Raw genomic sequence first — 21,340 nt, forward strand, 5'->3', positions numbered from 1 at the left:
GGCTATGAAAGGGGCCTGGAAGGAAGGATATATTTGAATAATTTGTGCACCAGCCTCAAATATGCCCTCATCCTGTGTTAGAATTTTCAAGCTGATTATGTTTTCTTAACTTGGTTAATAATCCTGATTCTGTGAATGTGCTTATTCTTAGTGGGATCCAAACCGTATTCATTATTGCCATTTGCATGCTCAAACAGTCTGAATATTCATGATCTGCTGCCAGCATGCAGTTGATAGGCTAACCATCCCCATATCCGGATTCAGAGTTTGCTTGGGTTCAGATATTGCTTTAACAATTTTGGTGGTAGGGGACCTAAGGCACAAGGAGAGTGTGTTAATTTGAAATGATGGTAGTAACATGAGGAAAGGGGTTGTAGCTTTTTTGTTCACTATCTCCTCAAGCTGTTTTTCCATCCAATTTCTTTTTTATAAAACTGGAATCTATTTTGACTTCCATTTCTCTGTCTTCACTTGGATTTTCATTTTTTTCAAGATTGCCTTCTTAGTCTTTTGTTGCTTTTGAAAAACGCATCTCAATACGTATTTCCAGCAGAACAACTCTTGCACTTTTAATACTAGGATATATTGTCCTATTGTTTTCTGAAATACTCAGTGTCCTAAACACTTTGAAAATCGTGGTACTGTTTAGAAGCATAATAATGGTGCAATGTGGTATTCAGGTCATAAAGCAACAGTCATTTTTGCTTCTAAATTATAATACTCGGGGGGGCGTGGCCAAGATGGCGGTGTGAACGGACGTGCTTCCCGGAGCTCCCGCCGCCCTCCGCTAACATAGCACCTTCTACAGCACCTCATCCCCCGTTTTTGGGGCCCCTCCGAGGAGCTTTGGTTGCCCTGACGGGCTCGGCCCCGGGGAGAATTGTTGCAGAGCACCTGGGGCTCCTGAAGCCACGGAGAGAGGCGCGAGCCGAGAGCGGCCTGGTTTGGCCTTGCGGCAAGAAGAGGCGATGAGACGTGACCGGAGGTGACGGCGGAGTGTGCCCGGCCGGAGAGCACCGCCGATGGGGCGATACTACGCGAGAGCCGGTGTGCAGGTGGTGGGTCTGGCCCACGTGGTCTCTGCGTGAGGCCCGTGGGGTGGAGTTGCCCAGGGGCTACTGCAGACCTACTGCCGCCGCCTGAGATCGGCCGTGGCGGGAGCGGCATTTGCTGAGGCCAATAGAGGACGGTAACGGTGCGGCGCATTGTGGAGGACCCGCCTGCTGAGCGCCATTTGCCCGTCGACCGGACGTCGGCTCCTGGGGACCCCGGCCCGAGGTGAGGTGCGGTGAGCGGGCGAGGGGTCCACCCAGTGGTAGCGTGCTCGGCCCCGTGGTTTGGTGGGCCAGAGGGGAGCTACGGTGTGACGCTGCCCGCTCCACTGGACACTGAAGGGCTTGACCAGACGGGAATACTCACTTGGAGGGGTGCAGTGTGGTTGGTCACAGGCGCTGGGACCTGCTGGTGGGCCCGGGGAGGCAGGACTTATTGCACGTTGCCGGTCGCCATTTTGAACAAACCATTGGCCGCGCACCTGGGCGAGGTGTGGCCCTTCGCGAGGCGCCTTGAGGGAACGTGCTGGGACCTCGGACTGGTGAGCAGAGGCCAGTGAAGGTGTACCCCCCCCCCGGTCAGTACGGCCTACATCAGGACTGGCGGCTGGAGCAACGACCGGGGGAAGGCGGCGCTGGCACTGACGTCGCGGTGAGAGCTTGGCTGGGTGAGTGACGGACACCTTCCTAACGGCAGCGTGGTGTGTGGAGGATCAGCTGTGGGCCCTGCGGAGGAGCTCTGAGGGCAGTCGGCGGCTTCACGCTTTCAGGTGGGGAACCGGGACCTCCCGCTTGTTTGAAAACCGGGCCCGTATCGCAGCATAGCACCAGTCGCGGCCCGGCCACGAGCCTTGCGGGACATGTCCTCTGTCCGGGGCCGGAAAGATAGAACCATTAAGGACCTGTTCACCCCTACCACGTCGGGGATGCGGGCAGATACCACCGCGACGGGTCGGCGGGCTGGTGCCGACAAGATGGCCACGGGCTCCCCCACCTCTGGAACGGCAAATACCGAGGAGCCCATTACCAAGGCCTTTCTGGAATACCTCTTCGGTGGGCTGCGGGAGGACATTCACGTGCTGAAGAGGGAATTACAGGAGGAGATCAGAGAGGTCCGCCGTGACACGGATGCCATAGGAGAAAGGGTGGCTGATTTAGAGACCAAAGGCGAGGGGAGCGACACTGAACTAGAGGCCCTGCAACAGGAAATCATCTGTATACATGACCAGCAGGTGGACCTTCAATCCTACGTCGAGGATTTAGAGAACCGCTCCTGGCGGCATAACATCAGGATACGGGGTGTGAAGCAGACCCCCGACACGGAGGACCTTTTCCATTTTACACAAGGCCTGTTCAACCACGTTCTTGGTAGGCCGGCGGACTTAGCACTCCTCCTGGATAGGGCGCACCGGACGGGCCCGTCCAGGGCCGCTTCAGCCCCGCCGGCTGATATCTTGGTCTGCGTGCAGGATTTCCGTACCAAGGAAGAGATCCTTAGCAAGGCCCGCCAGATGGGAGCTATCTCCTATGGAGTTCACTCGCCATCTTTCTATCAGGATTTGGCAGCCATCACCCTCGAGAAACAGATCCTTCAGACCGATCACGGCGAAGCTGAGACGGCGCAACATATCCTATAGTCGGGCCACCCCTTTCGATTGGTGTTTAGGTTGGACAATAAGGTCTGCCAACTACGGTCCTTCCGGGAGCCGTGCCGTCTTTTGGACATCGAGGAGCCGAAGGAGGAGGAGGAGCCGCCTGTCAGGGGGGCGACTGGGGTGGACCCCACCGGGCAGTGGCAACAGCAACGGCGGAGACGCAGGCCCAAACGTCCACCCCTGGGGGAGATCAAGTTGGGTCAGCGAGCGGCGGTGGAGAAGGCAGCGACGGAACTGGCGGGCCCTGATAGCGGTTGAAAGTCGACCTCGACACGCTATGGCATTGCTGAGAAAGGAGGAGATGAGACCAGATGGGTCGGCGACGGGAGGGGAGGCGATGGCTTCGGACACATTCCCCCAATATTGATAGTTACTGTGCATCTGCATTAGTGGATGATGGACAAGACTGTTTTTTGTATTCTTCACGCTGGGGAGGGGGGGGCTAGTTGTGGGTGGGTGGGAGAGGGGGGGGGGGCCCGGAGGAGGAGGGTGTTTGGTCCATGGTTTGTGAGAAGGGAGGTACGGTCTATACTTCAGGTTATTGGTCGTTAAGGGGGAGGGACGGCACTGGGTTCCCCGAGTGGGACCACACGGGTCTGCTTCTATGGCAGGTTTGCAGATACATTTCTCTAGATGGTGATGAATGATTTGGTTATTCTCACTTTAAACGTGAGGGGTCTGAACAATCCAGTAAAGCGCAAAGCGATCCTGCTCCAGTTAGAACAATCTCAGGCGGACATCTGCCTCCTACAGGAAACGCACCTTTTAGCCAGGGACTGTCACCGGCTTAGGTCTTGTAAATTCCCCCTTCAATTTTTTTCCTCATGCCCTGATAAAAAGGCGGGAGTTGCAATTCTGGTGGCACGAAAGTTTAAGGGTAAGGTTCTGGGCAAGCTTGCTGAAATTAAAGGTCGACTTTTGGTCTATAGGTTTGTGGTGGGGGACTTGACTTACACGATTGTCACGATCTACTGGCCCAATGAAGGCCAAGAAAAGTTCCTGCATAGAGCACTCACTGACACTACTGATACGACAGACCGCTACATCTTGCTAGGTGGGGATTTGAATTTGGTTTTTGACAACTTACTAGATAGGTCCTGTCAACGCACTGCACAGGTAGGAGCGTTATCGGCTGCAGGCTTGGCCCGTGTGCGGGACTTGGGGTTAGTGGATCTTTGGCGCGTGCTTCACCCCGGGGAGAAGGACTACACATACTTTTCAGCTGCCCATAAAACGTATGCGTGCCTAGATTACCTGCTTGTCTCCACAGCTACCCAATCGCTTGTCACTAGCGTTGATATAGTTACGGCCTCTCTTTCCAACCACGCGCCGGTCACAGTCACCCTCTCCGGGCCGACAGCGCAGCGCTCCAGCAGGGTCTGGCGTCTCCGAGAATCATTGTTGCATAGGAAGGTGGTGGTCTCCAAAATCCAGGGAGTAATAGCGGATTACCTTTCCCATAACAGCAACACTGACACCACGTTGGCTACACAGTGGGCAGCGCTAAAGGCGGTCCTTAGAGGGGAGTTTATCTCTGTCTCGACAGCGGAGAACGCGGAACGTCAGGCCAAAAGGGACGAGCTTACCCAGAGGACTAGGGAACAGGAGCAGATTCACAGGAGGACAGGGGCCCCGAGAATATGGCGGCAATTGAAAGCCGCCCGCCAGCAGCTTGCTGCCTTAGATTTAGATAGGGCAGAATACACAGCCTTGCGACTGCGTCATGCGTATTACACAGGGGGGGACAGATGGGGGCGCCTCCTGACGCACAAGTTACGCGCGGTCACCCAGAAACGGGAGGTTCAGGAATTGAGAGGGAGGGATGGCTTACTTGTCACCGGGGACCAGGCTATAGCTGGGGCCTTCAGTGCTTTCTATGCAGAGTTATACGCGGCTGCCCCACCAGACCCAGAGGCAGACGCAGACTTCTTGGCGACGATCCCACTGGCGGCCCTGACACAAGACCAGATTGACTGTCTAGAGAAAGACATTCGTCCGGAGGAGGTGATCTCGGCTATTTCCCGCCTCAAACTGGGCAAAGCTCCTGGCCCGGATGGATTTCCGGCAAGCTTTTATAAAACCTTCTGTGGCCAGGTGGCCCTTCTGCTTGCTAAACTCTTTACCTGTTTCGCGGAGGAGGGTGCGATCCCGAGAGACTTGTTGGAGGCTTCTATTGCGGTGATAGCCAAACCGGGCAAAGATCACGCGGATTGTGGAGCATATAGGCCTATCTCTCTCCTAAACGTGGATCTTAAGCTTTACACCGGGATCCTCGCCTCCCGACTGGGACCATGCATGAAGGGCTGGTTGATCCAGACCAGTCTGGATTCATTCCGGAGCGACAGACCTCTGATAACACCAAGAGGGCCCTCCACCTCCGAGAAAAGGCCGCTCGCACAGAGGGTGAATACATGTTGCTGGCTATCGATGCCGAAAAGGCATTTGATAGGGTGCATTGGCCCTATTTGGAGAGAGTGTTAGTGAAGGCCGGCATGGGGCCTAAATTCCGAACTAGGGTATTAAACTGCTATAAATTCCCTTCCGCTGCGGTCCGGGTCAATGGCTACACGTCTCCACGGTTCGCGATCGAGCGAGGCACCAGACAAGGTTGCCCGTTATCCCCCCTACTGTTCGCCCTTTATATGGAGCCTCTGGCGCAGCTAATTCGGCTGGACCCGAAGGTGCAGGGGATCAAGTTTGGGGGCGATGTCCACACCATAAGCCTATATGCTGATGATGTACTGATATCGCTTGCTGACCCCCGGAACTCTCTCCCTGCCTGCCTTGACGATCTTGCTCAGTTCGCCCGAGTCTCGGGCTTTAAAGTTAATATGACTAAGTCTGTGGCCCTCGATCTGTCACTGGAGCCAGCCACGCGCTCCGGTTTAAGGAGGCGTTCCTCATGCAATGGGCCTTGGAGGCGGTCCCATACCTCGGGATACAACTAGCGCCTTCCCTACAGACTACCGTAGATATTAATTACTCCCAACTGAGACAAAAAAATCAGACACGAGTTGGTACAGTGGAAATACTACCTGCTGTCAAGGCTGGGCAGGGTGGCGGCTGTCAAGATGACGATTCTTCCTCAAATACTCTACCTCTTTCGCACAACCACCCTTACTCCGCCGAGAGGCTGGATAAAATTGATGCAGTCGGAACTCTCGCAGTTTATATGGAACGGGAGGAAGCCCCGTCTGAAGCTGCAGATAGCGATGCTAGCACCTGAACACGGAGGGATTGGGATTCTGGACCTAGCTACGTACTTTCAGGCGACGCAGTTGCGCTTCCTGGTAGAATGGGTTTGATGGGAATCTGGGAAACACTGGCTGTTTAAGGATCAGGCGGTCGCCGGGAGGACCCTATAGAAAATTCCCTTTATGCGCCGATAACACAGGCCTCCTAATCTCTACGCGTCCTTTATCACGCGGGTTCCACTGGAAATTTGGGACCGAGTGGGAGTTTCCCAGGGTCTTACCACCCTCCCGTCACCCCTCACCCCCATCATTGAGAACCCGGACTTTCAACCGGGGATGGATGGGAAAGCTTTCGCCGTTGGAAACCAGCCGGCTGTCGCGCTCTCCATCATATCTATGGCCCAGAGGGAGTAGTCCTTTTCCCACAGTTCCATCAGGAGTTCGGCCTGCTGGAATCCGAAAGGCTCTGATATTTACAGGTCAGGCACTGGGCGCTCAACACCACTGTGAGATCCGCAGCGGACAGGCGCCTGACGGCTTTTGAGCGTTGGCTGATCACTCGCACAACGGACAAGCAGTTAATCTCAGATCTCTATAAAATGCTCATGCACAAACACAGATACATCTATAGCGAGAGTAGGGTGCATTGGGAGCGGGAGCTGGGGAGATCCCTTACTCCTAAGGAGTGGGAGGTAGTGTACTACAGGGCGCGCCACTCGGACTACCATATGGGGCTCACAGACACTCTCACGAAGGTAGCGACCTATTGGTACTACACCCCCGAGCGCCTGTATGAGATGGACAGTGGCAAGGACCCCCTATGTTGGCGTGGCTGTGGTCAGGTTGGCACGCTGGTACACATACTCTGGGATTGCAAATTCTTGCAGGAATACTGGCGTCGGATCTTAGACGATGTAGACGCTCATTTTGACACAGACATCCTGCGCTTTCCCTCCTATGTCATTCTAGGGCTGCCTAATGCGCTGACCTACCCGCTAAGATCACGGAGGGGCCGCTTGATTGCCATCGCGCAGGGGTCGGCAATACAGAATATTGTGGCGCACTGGCGATCAGAGCAGATTCCTACATACCAGGGTTGGCTTCACCGCCTTTGGATTGTTCTGGGCATAGAAAGGCTCTCTTTGTCCAGAGCAGGGGAAGGGGCTCGCTATGCTGAGCTGTGGAAGCCATTTCTAGCCTTATTGTCTTCCGAGTTTGTGGAGGTAACTTGTCCGAGATATCTTCGATTGTTGAGGTTGACGGAGACCGAAGCCGAGAGGAAGGAGGCTGACTCGGCCCTGAAGGTTGGATGAGGCCAATGGGGGAAAAGAGGAGGATCATGGACCAAGAGGGGTGGGAGCTGGGAGGGGAAGGGGGTGTGGGGCCACAGGATGGGGGGGGGAGGGGGGTTTGTTGAGTTTTGGGTCGGGATGGGATTGTTGGGGGGGGGGGGGTTTCTTCCTTCTGAGTACGTCAGATGACAGAGGTGCGACGCACCTTCAGCGGACTGAGGAACGCTTTGTCGATGGGAGAGCGCTGGACTGAAGGTTGGTTAGTACCGAGCTGCGGGGCACTGTTATGGGATCTAGGCCTAATTACCTGGCAGATCTGGTGACGAATAAGGGGGTCGCTTTCTAGCTTTACTGTGTTTATGACGCGGCAGGCCCATGCTGGGTTGTAGGCAGCTTGCTGTGTATAATCGTGACTCTGCATGTTATGGCCTTTGTTTGGTGCCTTCCCATCACACTGATTTGCCTGTCGGACTTCGGGCTGACCCGCGGCCTCTTTCAGCTTTACTGTAATTCTGTCTTGTTGCAAATGCTCAATAAAAACATTTCATACTAAATTATAATACTCTCTTTGCTCCACTATTCATCTTGTCGAAACTGATTAAAATCTAAGTTGGTTTTGGTAGAAATAAATAAAATGTATAGCGAACCAATTGAGAGTTAGCTTACTTTTACACATTTGTCGATTTTGCCCATCAACAGTAAATCTGTAAAATACTCTGTGGTTCCCTTAGTTGCACAAGAATCAATTGATACCAAATCTGTACCTAGGATAGCTGAAACGCTCACAGGCATCAATACTTACATGAACTCAAACAACATGCACGCTGCAAATACAGCCATAAGAAGCTGGTCTAGGTAATCTCCAGTTTATGATTATCACAATCAGGCTCTTCATTCTCCTAATATGGCTATGAAACTATTTCCATAGTGAATAACTGCCTCTGGAGCTACATATCAATGTACACACTATTGTTGAGCTTTGTGACAAATATGGTAATTTCTTTATTTCTAGTAGGGAATCTGCATTGTCATCCCAGATTTTTCGTCTTTTTTGGATTTTATATTTTTGCTGGTTGTAGAAATCTGTGCACCTTATGCTCACTAACCAGAGGTTAGTATCGTGAAACTACTAACTGACATATCTAAGTTACCTATAAGTAGAGCTCTTGGTATTATGGCATTTATTTTGGGGACATTTCCGTCTGTATTTATCCATATTTATTTTTTGTAAACTTTATCTGTATTTATCCATATTTACTATGAATTTTGTGGAAAAAATAAAAGGTGAAACTGGTATATTTCCACATTTATTTAACCAATAAATATGCAGTCATTCTTGAATGCCTGCCAGGTTTCAGTGATATGCGCACCCACAGAAGATAAATCAATGCACTTTTCAGTATCAGTTTTGTGCATATCTACTGCTGTTTAAGCCTCTTTATTAAAATTCCTTTCTTTTTTTAACCCCCTTACCTATCAATACACGCAGCTATTGGACTGGCAGTCATCGTAAAGTATATTTAGAATCACTCAAAAAGCACCTATTTTCCGTTTATATCCACATTTGAAAAATAAATACAGACTAGAAAATAAATGGTTTTCTGTCTGTATTTATCTGTAAAAATGGAAAACAGGGAGCCTTACCTTTAAGTCTCTAGTATGTAGTAGAAATTGTACCAAGGGCGTGTAAGTTCAATGCCATAAGTGAACTGCAGGACCCACTGAGCCGTCTACTACAGTGACAGTGTAAACATGACTGCAGGCCTGCCCTTTGCAGTCTAGTTGAGCAGTTTTAAACTTCAAATTCGACCCGTCAAAATAACCCCTTCTGACATGCCTAAACCTTTATTTTAAATATTTATAACTCATCCCGAAGTAGGCCTTATTTCCTATAAGGGGGGTGCATAGAATTTAAAAGTAGGACAGGGAAAAGTTAATTGTTAGACATGTCCTTGCAGTGAAAAGGCACAATAAGCTATGTTCATGGTAGCAAGGCTGGCTGTTCCAAAGGAAAATATGGTGATGCAACAATAAATACTAATACTGCATCTCGTGAATGGGACTAGCTATAAAATAATTTAAACCACTAAATCCAATTCAAAAGGTGAATTCAGATTTTAACTAAATATATTTTACAGAAAAATAACTTTTCGAAACTTAACTTTTCCCTGCATCAAGTTGCTGGAGGCTTACAAGAATTTTGTTCTCCCACTTCTGCCAGCCAGTAATTAACATTTGAATAGCCCCCTTGATGGGTGTGAAATGCCTCCCAGGAGGAAACAATAGGTAACCCTGAATGGGCAGAGATGACCACCCTAAGCCTGACAGGATATACAAGGCCAGGCTGTGAGCATTCGTTTTGACATTCAAGTGTCAAATCTTGCATGAAATTAAATCCAGTTTGACACGACTGATGGAGTTTTTTCATAGAAGACTTGGGAAGCACTTCAAAGAGGCCTGCTTCACATAGGCAACTATTAGCCTTTGTCTCCTTCAGCCAGCCATGTTGTAATCACAATGGACTTCTTTCAAACATTACTATGTCAAAGTCTAGGTTTACATATAACATTTGGGGTGTACTTCAAATGAGGGATGCAGGAGGCTAAAATACATTTTCTGTATCCCCTGCCTGATTGATGTAAACTCTCCTTTTTGTTCCATCAGACTTCTATCTTCACAATAACTAGGAGAACCGTTGCTGCTTCAATCTGGATTTTGGTGTTAAATGTCAGAGTACACTAGTATTACCATAGTACACTCCCCAAAAACATCCCCTGCCCTTAGATCCCAAGTTTAGTGCGGCCAAAGACTTTTGCCATCTTGAAAATGCCCAAAGTGGGTAGAGCTAGGCCCAGGAACCTCTATTGGTTAGGCGGTCCCCGGGGGCCATTCCGACCCACTTGATCAAGCCAGGCATAAATGTGGCATCTACAATCACCCACTACAGAACACTCCTGGACTTTTGGCAGATCAGATGAGGACTGAAAACTGCTGCAGGAGACCTGAGAAGAGTCTACAAAACTGGACCTGTGTTCCTTCTTGAACCCATAACAAAGAAGTGGACTTCAAGGTTCTTAAGTCAACCCTTCTGTCAAACTACAGGAACACAACAAACTACGGGATGCCTTTTCCATCCAATGCTCAGCTAACAAGTGTCTGTCCGCCACCCTGTGAGTCTTTAAGTGCCTCCCCTGAGTGATTTAGACCTGTACTCCTGTGGTGGAATGGTAGAATGGTAGAATGGTAGATAAAGGACTAAAGTCATAAGGTAAAATCTTTAAGCAGGACGAACCCGGTTAGTGTCTCTGACCAACGCTCTATTACAGTCAGCTTGACATTGCACCTAAGTCCAGTTCTACCATGACATTGACTATCAATTGAACTTCGCGCTTCTTGGCTCTATTTTTACATAAAACTTTAAAAATTCATATCTTAGTTTCAACTTATTGATTTTTTTGTCATTCTGTACATTTCGTTTTACTTTACTAATTTGTTTTGTGATATTTATTGTTTTGTAATTTCAACTTTATTACTGTTTTAGTACTGCATAAATACTTTACACATAAAGTTAAGTTAAGTTAAGCCAGTCTGCTCTGCCCATAATGCTCTGCTCTGCCTGAAATAGGCTCAGTTCAGAATGTATTACTCCAGGATGGGAAAAACTTTAAGGTTATTTATGGATCCTCACACAACATATTGGTGTCATGCTTCATCATCGGGTCTCACCTTGGTCTCTATAAACCAGGGTGGGCTCAATCATATTTGAGAGAGCATTTTAAATATTGCAAGCCTTGCATCATATAACTAACCAACTACCGTCCCAGGCTGTCTGTTTGCTAGTCTGACAATGGTATTATTTTGGAGGGAGGATTCGGATGCTCCTAAATTCATTCTACACAAGTGTTCTGGTCTCACTCTTGATTGAACAATGAAGTGTTTTAGAGACGATGCCATAAGGATCTATCAGATGCATTCATATACCGCCTTTTTACTAGTCTTCATGTTAAGAACATTGTATGTAGATTTTTAGGACCATAGAATGCCATTGAATGGTCACATCCAATGCTTGAATGCTTGTGAGAGGCTGGGACTACACGGCTGTGGAATAATCACTGTATTTTATAAACGGGATTCTGGTAGATATTTAACTTTATGCAAGAATGTAAAAAGGTGACCTTGTTTTGATGAAAGGCAGATTTGATTCTCTGAAAGGTTAATTTTGTTTATTTTTTCTAAACAAAGAAGTGCTTACTAAGAAATTTCCTCATTTTCCACATAATTGAGAATAACAGAAGAATTAAAACAATTATGGATTAAAATAGCGGATCACTACTTTAGATGGCACTGGTGGTGAAAGGTCATCTTGTGTAAATTTCAGATTATTAACATTGGAAATCAATTGTTTTTCAGTTTTTTTTTTTTTTAAAACAATGTAATCCAAGACCGGCCTTGACTGCCTCTGTTCAAAATATAGCCTTTTGGCCTTTCAAGTTGGATGCTTTTGTTTTTCTGCTCTTTGTGTTTTGGGGCTGTTTTTTTCTCTACACCTAAAATGCACTAGTAAAGCAACAATGTTTTCTCATCTAGACTATGGTAACTCTTCAGATGGGTCTTCTGAACCTTATGATTTAGGGCCATCGGAGTCAAGTATGTGACAATTTGGTTTATTGCGAGAAAGCATTATTTCAAATCTAATTGAAATATAATTTCATGTTATTAGAAAAAGGTATACTTTGCAATCTCTGCATTGGTCTGGAGGATGTTTCTTCTATTGTCTGGGACTTTGAGTCAGGAATCTTTCTCCTGTGTTGCTGAAGCTCTCATTTGACTACCTGCAAGTTCATAAAGCTTTCAATAGCTGGCTTCTTTTCTCCAAATTTGAATAAACACAATAGGTTACTTGATCTATCCAGCTTTTCATACTGGTACTAGGCACCCCGATTGGGTGACAGTTAGTGCAAGGATTATCAAATTCAATGTCTTCTGCTCCAGAGAAATGTAAGATAACTGTCTAGGGTGCTATAAGCAAGAGGTTCCAGAATTGCCCTACAAGTGTTAAATAATGTACCACTAACACAAGGGGGTTAATGCTACAAAATGCCATTTCTCCTAGGGCTCCAAAATTCCTTAACTGAGGCTGCCAAACGCCAAAGCCAGTGGAAGCTGCAACAGACTTACCATGGTCAATTCCTGTAGGCCAGACAAATGTATGTAATTTTATAGCACTCACGCCCCAAGTTACACAAACTGATCGTCTTTCTAGTAGTCTGTGCCCACCTCACTTGCACCAGGTCTTAGTGGAGAGGCCAAGAGTTAGGAAGGCAGAGATAAATCCTACTGCAACTGTACACAAGCGGTGTGCTCAAGATGGAAGTTGCTGGGGGATGCTCACAATATACCATGCAGACACCATTACTGGCATGAACTGCTGGAACATAACATCTGTCAAGGAATAGATACAAATGACCAACCGACAGCAACAGATTCTTCCAATCAAATTTAGTGAAATGCCCTCTTAAGGTAATTTTACAACTTGAAAGCTACCAATCCGATTCCAAATAGGCCCACTGATCCTTTGGAGTCATAAGGCCAAATAAACGATCACCCATGAGCAGAATAATATTAATACCAGATATTTAGCATGCTATGAATCCAGAAGCAATGACACCAAGCACAAAGTGAGAACAAGTAATCATAATTATACATACAGTTGCTGAAATCGAATGTTGGATGCAGGGTCATGCAAAGTAAGGCCTGGCAGCTGGAGCACTTCAGCATGTCACTTTCAACATTGGTCCAACCATACTGGGCGCATGCCAAGGGTGACAGCTCATGAGGCTTTCCAGCCCACTTCAGGGAGTGCAATAGTCAAGGAGAAGGCTCTTCATACATTAGTTCATCATCATCTGAACAGATATGAGAAGAAGATGCGATCTACGCGTTTACCATTCCTCCATCATCAAAGACAAGACAGTACACAGCATAGACCACTATCATCATACTAGAGATTAAAAGAACATGAAGTATGCGTAGGTCAGAACTCTCACAGTCAACGGTGACAGTGGATGGTGAGGAAACAAAACCAGGAGCTACTCAGGAACTACTAATGTGTGCAGATGCAAAAGTCGGGAACATTTGGTACAAAGCAGAAAGACTACACAGAAGTCACCAGTGGAGTGGAGAACTTTTGAGCGTTGGGTTATTAGATAGAAATCTCTACATAGAAAAGGATATGGTGAAGCTTTCTAATCGGCTGAAGAACGCTTCCTTGCTGGATGTCTCACAGGAAAGTGCATCCACTTCACAGGATCGTTGGGATGCTTCAGACTGGTCACAGGCTTCTTTCCTAAAATTCAAAATGAAACAAAGAAACAAAGTGGTATCTCCCATATTGAATCCACAGCTCATTGCACATTTTGATGTATTTCCAGCAAGAAAACAAGATGTATTTTGGAAGTGAAAAACATAAACATGAATAATTAATCAAAAAACTTAATACAAACAGATTGTTGCGGGCATAAACATCATTCTAAAGTGCTTTTCTGGATGGCTGCACCACGCCAACCATTAAAAATAACATTCTCAAATCTCAAAGGTAGCTACAATACCATAGACTATCTATAAGTGAAAATCTTCACTACAAGACTAGATTTATTTTTAGCAGATCCTTTTTTTCAATACTGCTCTCAAAACTAGAAGAAGAAAATAAAATAAAAAAAAGAATAGTCTGTGTGTTGTATGAGCTTGAACGGTACTCTCTTTGGTAAACCAGGAGTACCCTTTGGTGTCCCTAGACGTCAAACCCTGGGGGCCAGCCTATCTTTAGCATGGAGTGCTAGAGACAAAGTCATAGTATTCAGCCAATTTCACCCTTATGCAACTGCTGCCTATAGCCGCTTTAAGAAATACTCCCCTGTAGCCAGCTGAGCTTTAGCCAACAAGACAGTCAATTTAAACACAGTGCACCCTGGCTCAAATAAACATATTGCAACATGTACAAAGATTAATTTGAAGAAGATCCACAAATGTGTATGCAGGCTTGCAAATGTTTAACACAGAGCCTTCCATGGGTATGCCAGGTTTTCAGATGCTCGGTCCATCACTACCCCCTTTTGTACTGCTTTTGGCCGCCATAAGTGTGGCAAGGTATGCACAGACGTGAGTCCCTTGCTCACTTTGCCACTGGATTCAAGCAAGCCGGGCTGAAGACGCCTGGAATGCCAGAAACCGGTCCTCGGAAGCTTGTTTCCGGTCCAGGGAAGACATGGCTTGGCAGTTCGGGCTGGACTGTTCCCATGAGGCACAGGGTCAGACTGATTTGCATTTAGCCATGTCTGAACTGGGGTGGCAGAGTGGGCTAAAGAACGGTGATGGATCAAACCCAGATCTTTTGACTGGGTGTGAGTGTTTGATTGATTCAGATGTTCCGTCCATCACTACCCCCTTTTGTACTGTTTTCTGCTACACCATTTAACAAAGTTTTTCTTTGATTAAACAATGGATGGTGAACAGTAGCACAAAAAGTAGAAGTATCACGAAAACCCTGTTCAGGCTGAAACCGCTCATGTGGGTTTAAGACTGAAAACAGTTTACAATTAGAATCAACGGACCAACACCTCCAAGCTCCGGATATGCAGGTCTGACAGCCACCTGAACAAGGCGAAGAGGATTGTGAAGCGGGGTCTGCTGGCCCCCACCGGACAGTAAGACTTTCTTGAGGCTTGGTGGGCATCCACCGACTTAGAACTAAGCCGGGGAAACACTTTCTGTGAGGTTATTGTTACAGAATTGAGTAGTTAATTTTGTGGGAGGGAAGGGGGCGGGGGGAGGGGGCAACAGATCTCTTAGTGGACTATCCGCAACAAGGTTGTCATGTTGGCGAGCTGGGGGGTGGTGGTGGGAGTGTCTGAGGAGTGTGGGGAGGAGGGTGGTTGGTATTTCGTTTTGAGTAATGTTTTGAGGTTGTTTGATGGGAATGGAGTTAGTTTGAATCAAGGCTGTGATCATAATGCTGAAGAGGGTGGAGGGGGAGGTGGGTGGGGTGCACTCCCGCTAAGGAGAGGCACTGGAACAGATCCAAAGGTTGAGTTAACATGACAGACGACGGATACGCAGTAATGACATGGAATGTCAATGGCTTAGGTAATACAGTCAAGATAGGGTTGGTTACCCGATAACTTAAGAGACAGAAACCGGATATAATATTCCTGCAAGAAACCCACCTGTAGGGATCAACTTGCTCTTTCCTGGGATGGAGTTGCTATACCACTCTGGCCCACGCGGGATTTACCAAAGGCTCACGAAGGGTGGCAATCCTGATTAAGAAATCCCCTCCCTTTCATGTCACACTAAAATGAGTGGATTCTGAGGGAACATATGTGGCAGTCCAAGGTATTTGGAAATGCAAGACGTTCCTCCTAGGCAGTGTCTATGTATCCCCTCAGCTCCAACAGCGCACGCTAGATAACTTAGCCACGCTCCTTTTGCACTCTGGCCCAGCCATACATATACTGGGGGGGAGATTTTAATGATGTATTGAGCCCCTTGATGGATCGATCCTTCTCTCGCAAAGAAACCCCTGAAATCACACCTTTGGCCCGTTTTCTAGACCGCATTAGCGGACGTATTCTTATTTCTCAGGTGCCCACAGGGTGTTCTCCTGCTTGGATTATCTTCTCGCCCCGGCGGCGGAGGTGCAGCGGGTGGACACTATAGACTATTTGGCTAGGGGCATATCGGCCCATTCTCCCCTACTAATGAGGGTGGGTCGCGGAGGTTGTCATTGCATACCACAATGGAGGTTTAATGCATGGGCTCTGCGGGATGAGAGTGTCCCGGAGGAGCTCCGGATAGACTCCGAGCTGTACTTCACCAAAAATGAGGGCTCTGACTCATCAGCGTTCACTTTATGGGAGGCATACAAAACGGTACTATGTGACAGAGCACAGAACATACTGGCTCACAAAAAGATACGAGAGGCCCAGGAGATCGAGGAATTCGAACATACACTCCTAGAATTGGAAGGGACCGACCCCGCCGCACTGACTGAACATGCTTTGCGTCAACTTGAGATAACCAGGCGAGAGCACTTGCAACTAACGAGGTGAGAACACAGCAACTGGCAACCCAACATAGACTTTACGAAACTTGGGATAGAGCGGGTAAGTTGTTAGCGTGGTTGAGACGGAAAGAGTTGCGATGGGTGCTGTCCATTAGGGAACAAGAAGTCACTCACACCACTCCAGAAGATATTGCGGGAGCCTTTGGGCGGTACTACACGACCCTATAAAACGCCCACATTCAGGCAGGAGACACACAGATACGCCACTATCTACAGACGGTTGACCTACCGTCACTTACACCAGACGAGAGGGACAGTCTAGAGAGAGACTTGACGCGGGTGGAAGTGACCGAAGGCAGGCAAGACCCAGGGCCCTAATGGCCTTCCGGCTGAATTCTTGAACATAAACAGTGCCTTTCTGGCGCCGCATCTCCTTAAGATGTTCCTGGAATCAAAGGAAGAGGGGAGTCTCCCGCAAGACCTTCGTCTAGCTACGGGGGTGGTCATCCACAAGGAAGGGAAACCCCCAGAGGAATGTGGGTCTTACTGCCCCATATCCCTTCTTAACATTGAAACGAAGATCCTGGCCACAACCCTTGCGAGGCGCCTCTTAAACGTGATCCTTCCGCTGGTGCACAGGGACCAATCTGGCTTTATGCCTAAGCGTGCCACGCGTTTCAACCTGCACCGTCTAGCTAATTGGATGGATACGGTACAGGGTCGGGATGGTCCCCATTTGCTTCTCTCGCTCAACGCGGAGAAAGCGTTTGACACGATTCACTGGCCCTTTATGTGGCATACTCTGGAAAATAATTGGCTTTGGCCCGGTCTTCCTAGAATGGCTGGCATTGTCATATATTATGACTGAAGCGCGGGTCCGGGTGAATGGCACTCTTCCGCCAACTGGCCGATACAGCGAGGCACCAGGCAGGGGTGCCCCCTATCCCCTTTATTGTTTGCCCTCATTCTGGAGCCACTGGATTGTGTGGTTCATACCCGACCAGATCTAGGTGGCTTCCTCGCTGATTTGTGTCTTCTAGATGAAGAACGCATATCATTGTATGCAGATGACATTCTGCTCTATGTCACGCAACCTGCTGAGACACTCCCCCGAATACTGTACATATTTGAGGAGTATGGCAGCTATGCTGGCTATAAGATCAACTGGACTAAATCCACCCTCTACCCGTTGAGTGGAGAACCAGAGCCTCATACTGCGGCTAACCACAGAGGGGTTTCTCTACTTGGGGCTCTACATCACCACCGACCCCAAGACTTGACTGGATCATAACATAAGGCGGGTGTTGCTAAACTTTCAGGCGGATGTGAAGAGGTGGAGGAAGATTCCTCTGACTATTATGGGAAGGGCCACCATTTATAAAATAGTAAAACTCCCCCCAACTCCTTTACGTTCTGCAGAATACATACCACAAAATACCATTAACAGTGAATTGTGTCTCCTCCTGTGGGACGGTGCTGACCCACGGATAGCACTGCAGACCTTACAACTGAACCCTTATAACAGAGGGTTGACCTTACGATAGGGCAGCCCACCTAAAAATTATTAATAACTGGAACCACGCGCCTGGTGATCACCCGACATATAGGCTGGAAAGGCTTCAGTTTCATAAACGCTCCCAACAACACTACTTATACGGGGGTGTCGGACCACGCGACTCCACCCAGCCACCCAGCGTAATAGCAACCTGGAAAAGTGAGATGGGAGGGAAAACCCACGCGGGAGACCCCCTTTTGGGAAGGTGCTAGACTAACTGAGATCAGGAAATTGAGGGTATCGGGAAATTGGACCTTAGCAGCATTTCTAAGATAGGAGACCTCTTGGAAAGAGGCTCTCTGGCCTCCTTTTCTTTCCTTCAGTCTACATACCAAATTCTTAGCTCCCAAGCCTATGCCTATCTTAGACTTAAACACGCCTGGCATGCGGAAGGTTTGGACGGTGTGACGCTGCCAGAGTACGCCCCACTTGAAGGCAGGCTCCTGCAGGAAGAGATCCCGACCCAGGCTATTTCCCTGACATACATGGTCCACTTTGCACAAAGTGGGAACTCACCACTGGGCCGCTCGAAGACAGACTGGGAAGCGGCCCTCATGCACCCGCTTGAAGTAGCGATTAAACTAATGCTGCGCCTTATACAATATAAGATCATTCACAGGTTCTATTTTGACTGCAAACATCTACACAAGATGGGGAGGGTGGAGGACCCCACCTGTATCAGATGCCATGCGGAACACGACACATACCTGCACACTTTCTGGAAATGCAGGCACATTCAAACCTATTGGCACACAATCATGGAAGAACTGAACAAAATACTAGGGACGAGCTAAGGGCTGGATGTGAAATTCTTACTCCTAGGTATCCCCACAGATAGACCTGCCGTGCTAATGGCTCCTGTTGGCCAATCTTGGGTTAGTGGTGGCCAAACGAGACATAGCCAAGTACTGGGGGGCACAACACCTCCCCACGCTTACGGAATGGAAGTCTAATATGGATTTCTACATGGCTGTGGAGAAAGTGGTTTATAAGGCGAGGGGTTGTCCGCGTAAATTCCAAAGAATTTGGTCCCCATGGCTGAAATATTGCAAGCTGGATCTAACTGTATAAGGGGAAACCCTAGGTCTGTCTCATGGTAGGTCAGAATCCGGCCCTTAGTGACTATCGTCCTAACTTCTATCTGAGGGTAGAATTGTAGGGGATTTGACCGATTTACTTGCATATCGATAATGTTGATGTGATTCAGTGTTTCTTATTGGAAACCCTGCTGCAATATTTACACCTTATTCATTTACATCCATGCCTGCAATTGGTCACACTTCTTGCATGAACAACTTCTTTTCCCATCTGTACGTTTTGCTTTTCCGTGGAAAAACAAAAAAAAAGAAAAAAGACTGAGAACAGTAAGGGTTGCCAGTTGCTGTTTCTCAGGATTTTACACCAGAAGGTATTAAACGGCATCCATTACATTGTGAATGTGTCTATATAAAACAGAGAGGGGGTAGCAACTTTACTCTGTAGTTCTAGTTAGGGTTGCCAGAGTGTGGTGGGCTGGAATAACTGGAGGGAACACGCAAGGAGGATAAAGAGGGTTTTATTGATTTAAGTAAGCGCCTTCTGCGCATAATGTTTCTGTAGTAAGAGAGAGGGGTTTCTGGCTCCTCCTTTGCTGTGGAGAGACGCTCTTTCCTGAGGTCCGGTTCACTTCTTCTCCACGGTGCTGGTGGGGATTCAAGAGCCCGTCCGGACGCGTCCCAACCATAAAAAAAAAAAAGAAAATAGACTTGCTTCAGTCTAATGCCCAAGGTCTTAACGATATCAGGGAAACGGGAGTGAGGGATTCACACGTGCACAATAGATTAAGCCAAAAAAAAGGCTATAGCGTCGTGACGAAGGTGTGAGGGGAGGGGAGTGACAGGAATGGTCGCGTTTTGCTTCATGGTGGTTTAAGGCCTACCCGCCCACTCTGAGATACAAGAACGTACCTGGGAAAGCCACGCTTCACCTGAAGCGTGGCTGGGCAAAGCGCCTTGTCGTTGGCCTCCTGGCTTCTCTGCTCGCTGGGTTGCTTCTGTTGCCGGTAGGTCGTCGCGCCTTTACTCAACACTGTTCTCCGTTCTCCCACCTCCGCTTGCGTCCGTCTTCTCTCCAGGTGTCTCACACGCCGGTGAGTCCTCACTTCCGCCCTTTACGTCGTCGTCCTCTTCTTCCTCATGACCGGGGGCGGGACTTTGCTCCAACTCCGCCCAATTAAAGAAACAATGTTCCCCTTCCAGGCTGGGTGAAAATATCGCCGGGTCAGAACGCCTCCAGTTCTCGGTTTGCTGCAGGGAAAGAGGGGAGACTGTACTGGTCGCACCTTTGGTGTTCATATTCCGGTAAGTCTTGTTTATGTCCTGCTCCATCTCGTCACACAGAGATAGGAATTCCTCATATTTTTTACCATTAATAACTTTACATCCGTTTGGCGAATCCACACAAATCATTCCAGATCTAGTCCTTTTTAGGTCTCGCCTAAGGCATTGCTTTAGCAATGCTTGTTGGCGAGATATTATGTAGGGGCTTTAAAAAATGCACCCAAAGGAATTTCTAGGCGGATTGCCTACAGTGCTTGTGTGCGAGCGCGTGCACATAGCACACCGTTTGTCTGCTTGTGAGCCTCGGCATCAGACTTCAAAAGAGCATCAGACTTCAAAGGAATCCGCTCCCCCGCCACGCAATGCTGAGAGCTTGTTTTTGAATATCTCCCAGTCAATGGGGACCTTATTCATTCTGCTGTATCAACAATTTGTTCTAAGCAACGCCATCCAGTAAAGAGGTACAATACACGGTTACCAACTCATCACTCCTTTGGAAAATTCACACAACTTTACATCACCCACAAGGCAAATCAAATACATAAAAACGTGCGGTATTAATTTCGCCTTACGTCACGTAAAGATTAACACTGGCAAAAGCGCTGTCTTTCGTTTTAGCGCATTGTTTTTTTTTTATCTCATGCTAAATATATATTAATCTTGTGTAACTCTTGCGTAACTAAAAATGTGAGACCTAACAATTCATGCTCTCGTGGTTTGTTTTAGTTTTATATGAATTAGTCTTCAGTCTAACATGACGCGAATTAGATAGTTATCGAAAAGGCTTTTTTTGGCCAACATTACCCACTAGTGTTCCTTTTGCATATTACAGTCTTTCTAGAAATCGTACCTAAAAAACATATGTTTTTTTCGAGACAATTATTTTTGTGCTTGCTTGTTGATGTCGGATCTCTGGGTTTTCCTTCCTTAAAAGAAGGATTGTATTTTCCAAACATTTCCTTCATATTTTTGTGACCACTATACTCCAGCATGAACAATCTGGTTCCAAGCAGAGCCGCCAAAAAACACAATTGTGAAGCTGCTGTGCTTTCTGCCAAAATACAATTTCGCCATACTACCACCTAATCTATCATCTGTTACATAATTAGTAGATTTAAAAAAAAGTAGGTTTCCAGCTCAAAGAGGACAAAAGTTATTTAAATTGTCACAGACAGCGTGCATGGATTGCCACGCCAAAGACTTCATGAAATCT

The 21,340-nt window shown here is 47.7% G+C and overlaps 1 protein-coding gene across 1 annotated transcript in view; it reads right to left on the reverse strand.

The window, feature by feature from the left end:
• The window catches only part of ZC3HC1 (zinc finger C3HC-type containing 1), a 133,008-nt gene that overhangs the window by 87,410 nt on the left and 24,258 nt on the right, over positions 1–21,340 (reverse strand). The window contains exons 2-3 of the mRNA XM_086918902.1: positions 13,428–13,539; positions 12,902–13,052 (exon numbers count right to left, since the gene is read on the reverse strand). Coding sequence (XP_086775028.1) covers positions 12,902–13,052; positions 13,428–13,539 — 263 coding nt within the window. The remainder of the gene's footprint in view (positions 1–12,901; positions 13,053–13,427; positions 13,540–21,340) is intronic.

This window comes from Lissotriton vulgaris, chromosome 1_1 (genome assembly GCF_964263255.1).
Source record: "Lissotriton vulgaris chromosome 1_1, aLisVul1.2, whole genome shotgun sequence".
Classification (NCBI taxonomy): domain Eukaryota; kingdom Metazoa; phylum Chordata; class Amphibia; order Caudata; family Salamandridae; genus Lissotriton; species Lissotriton vulgaris.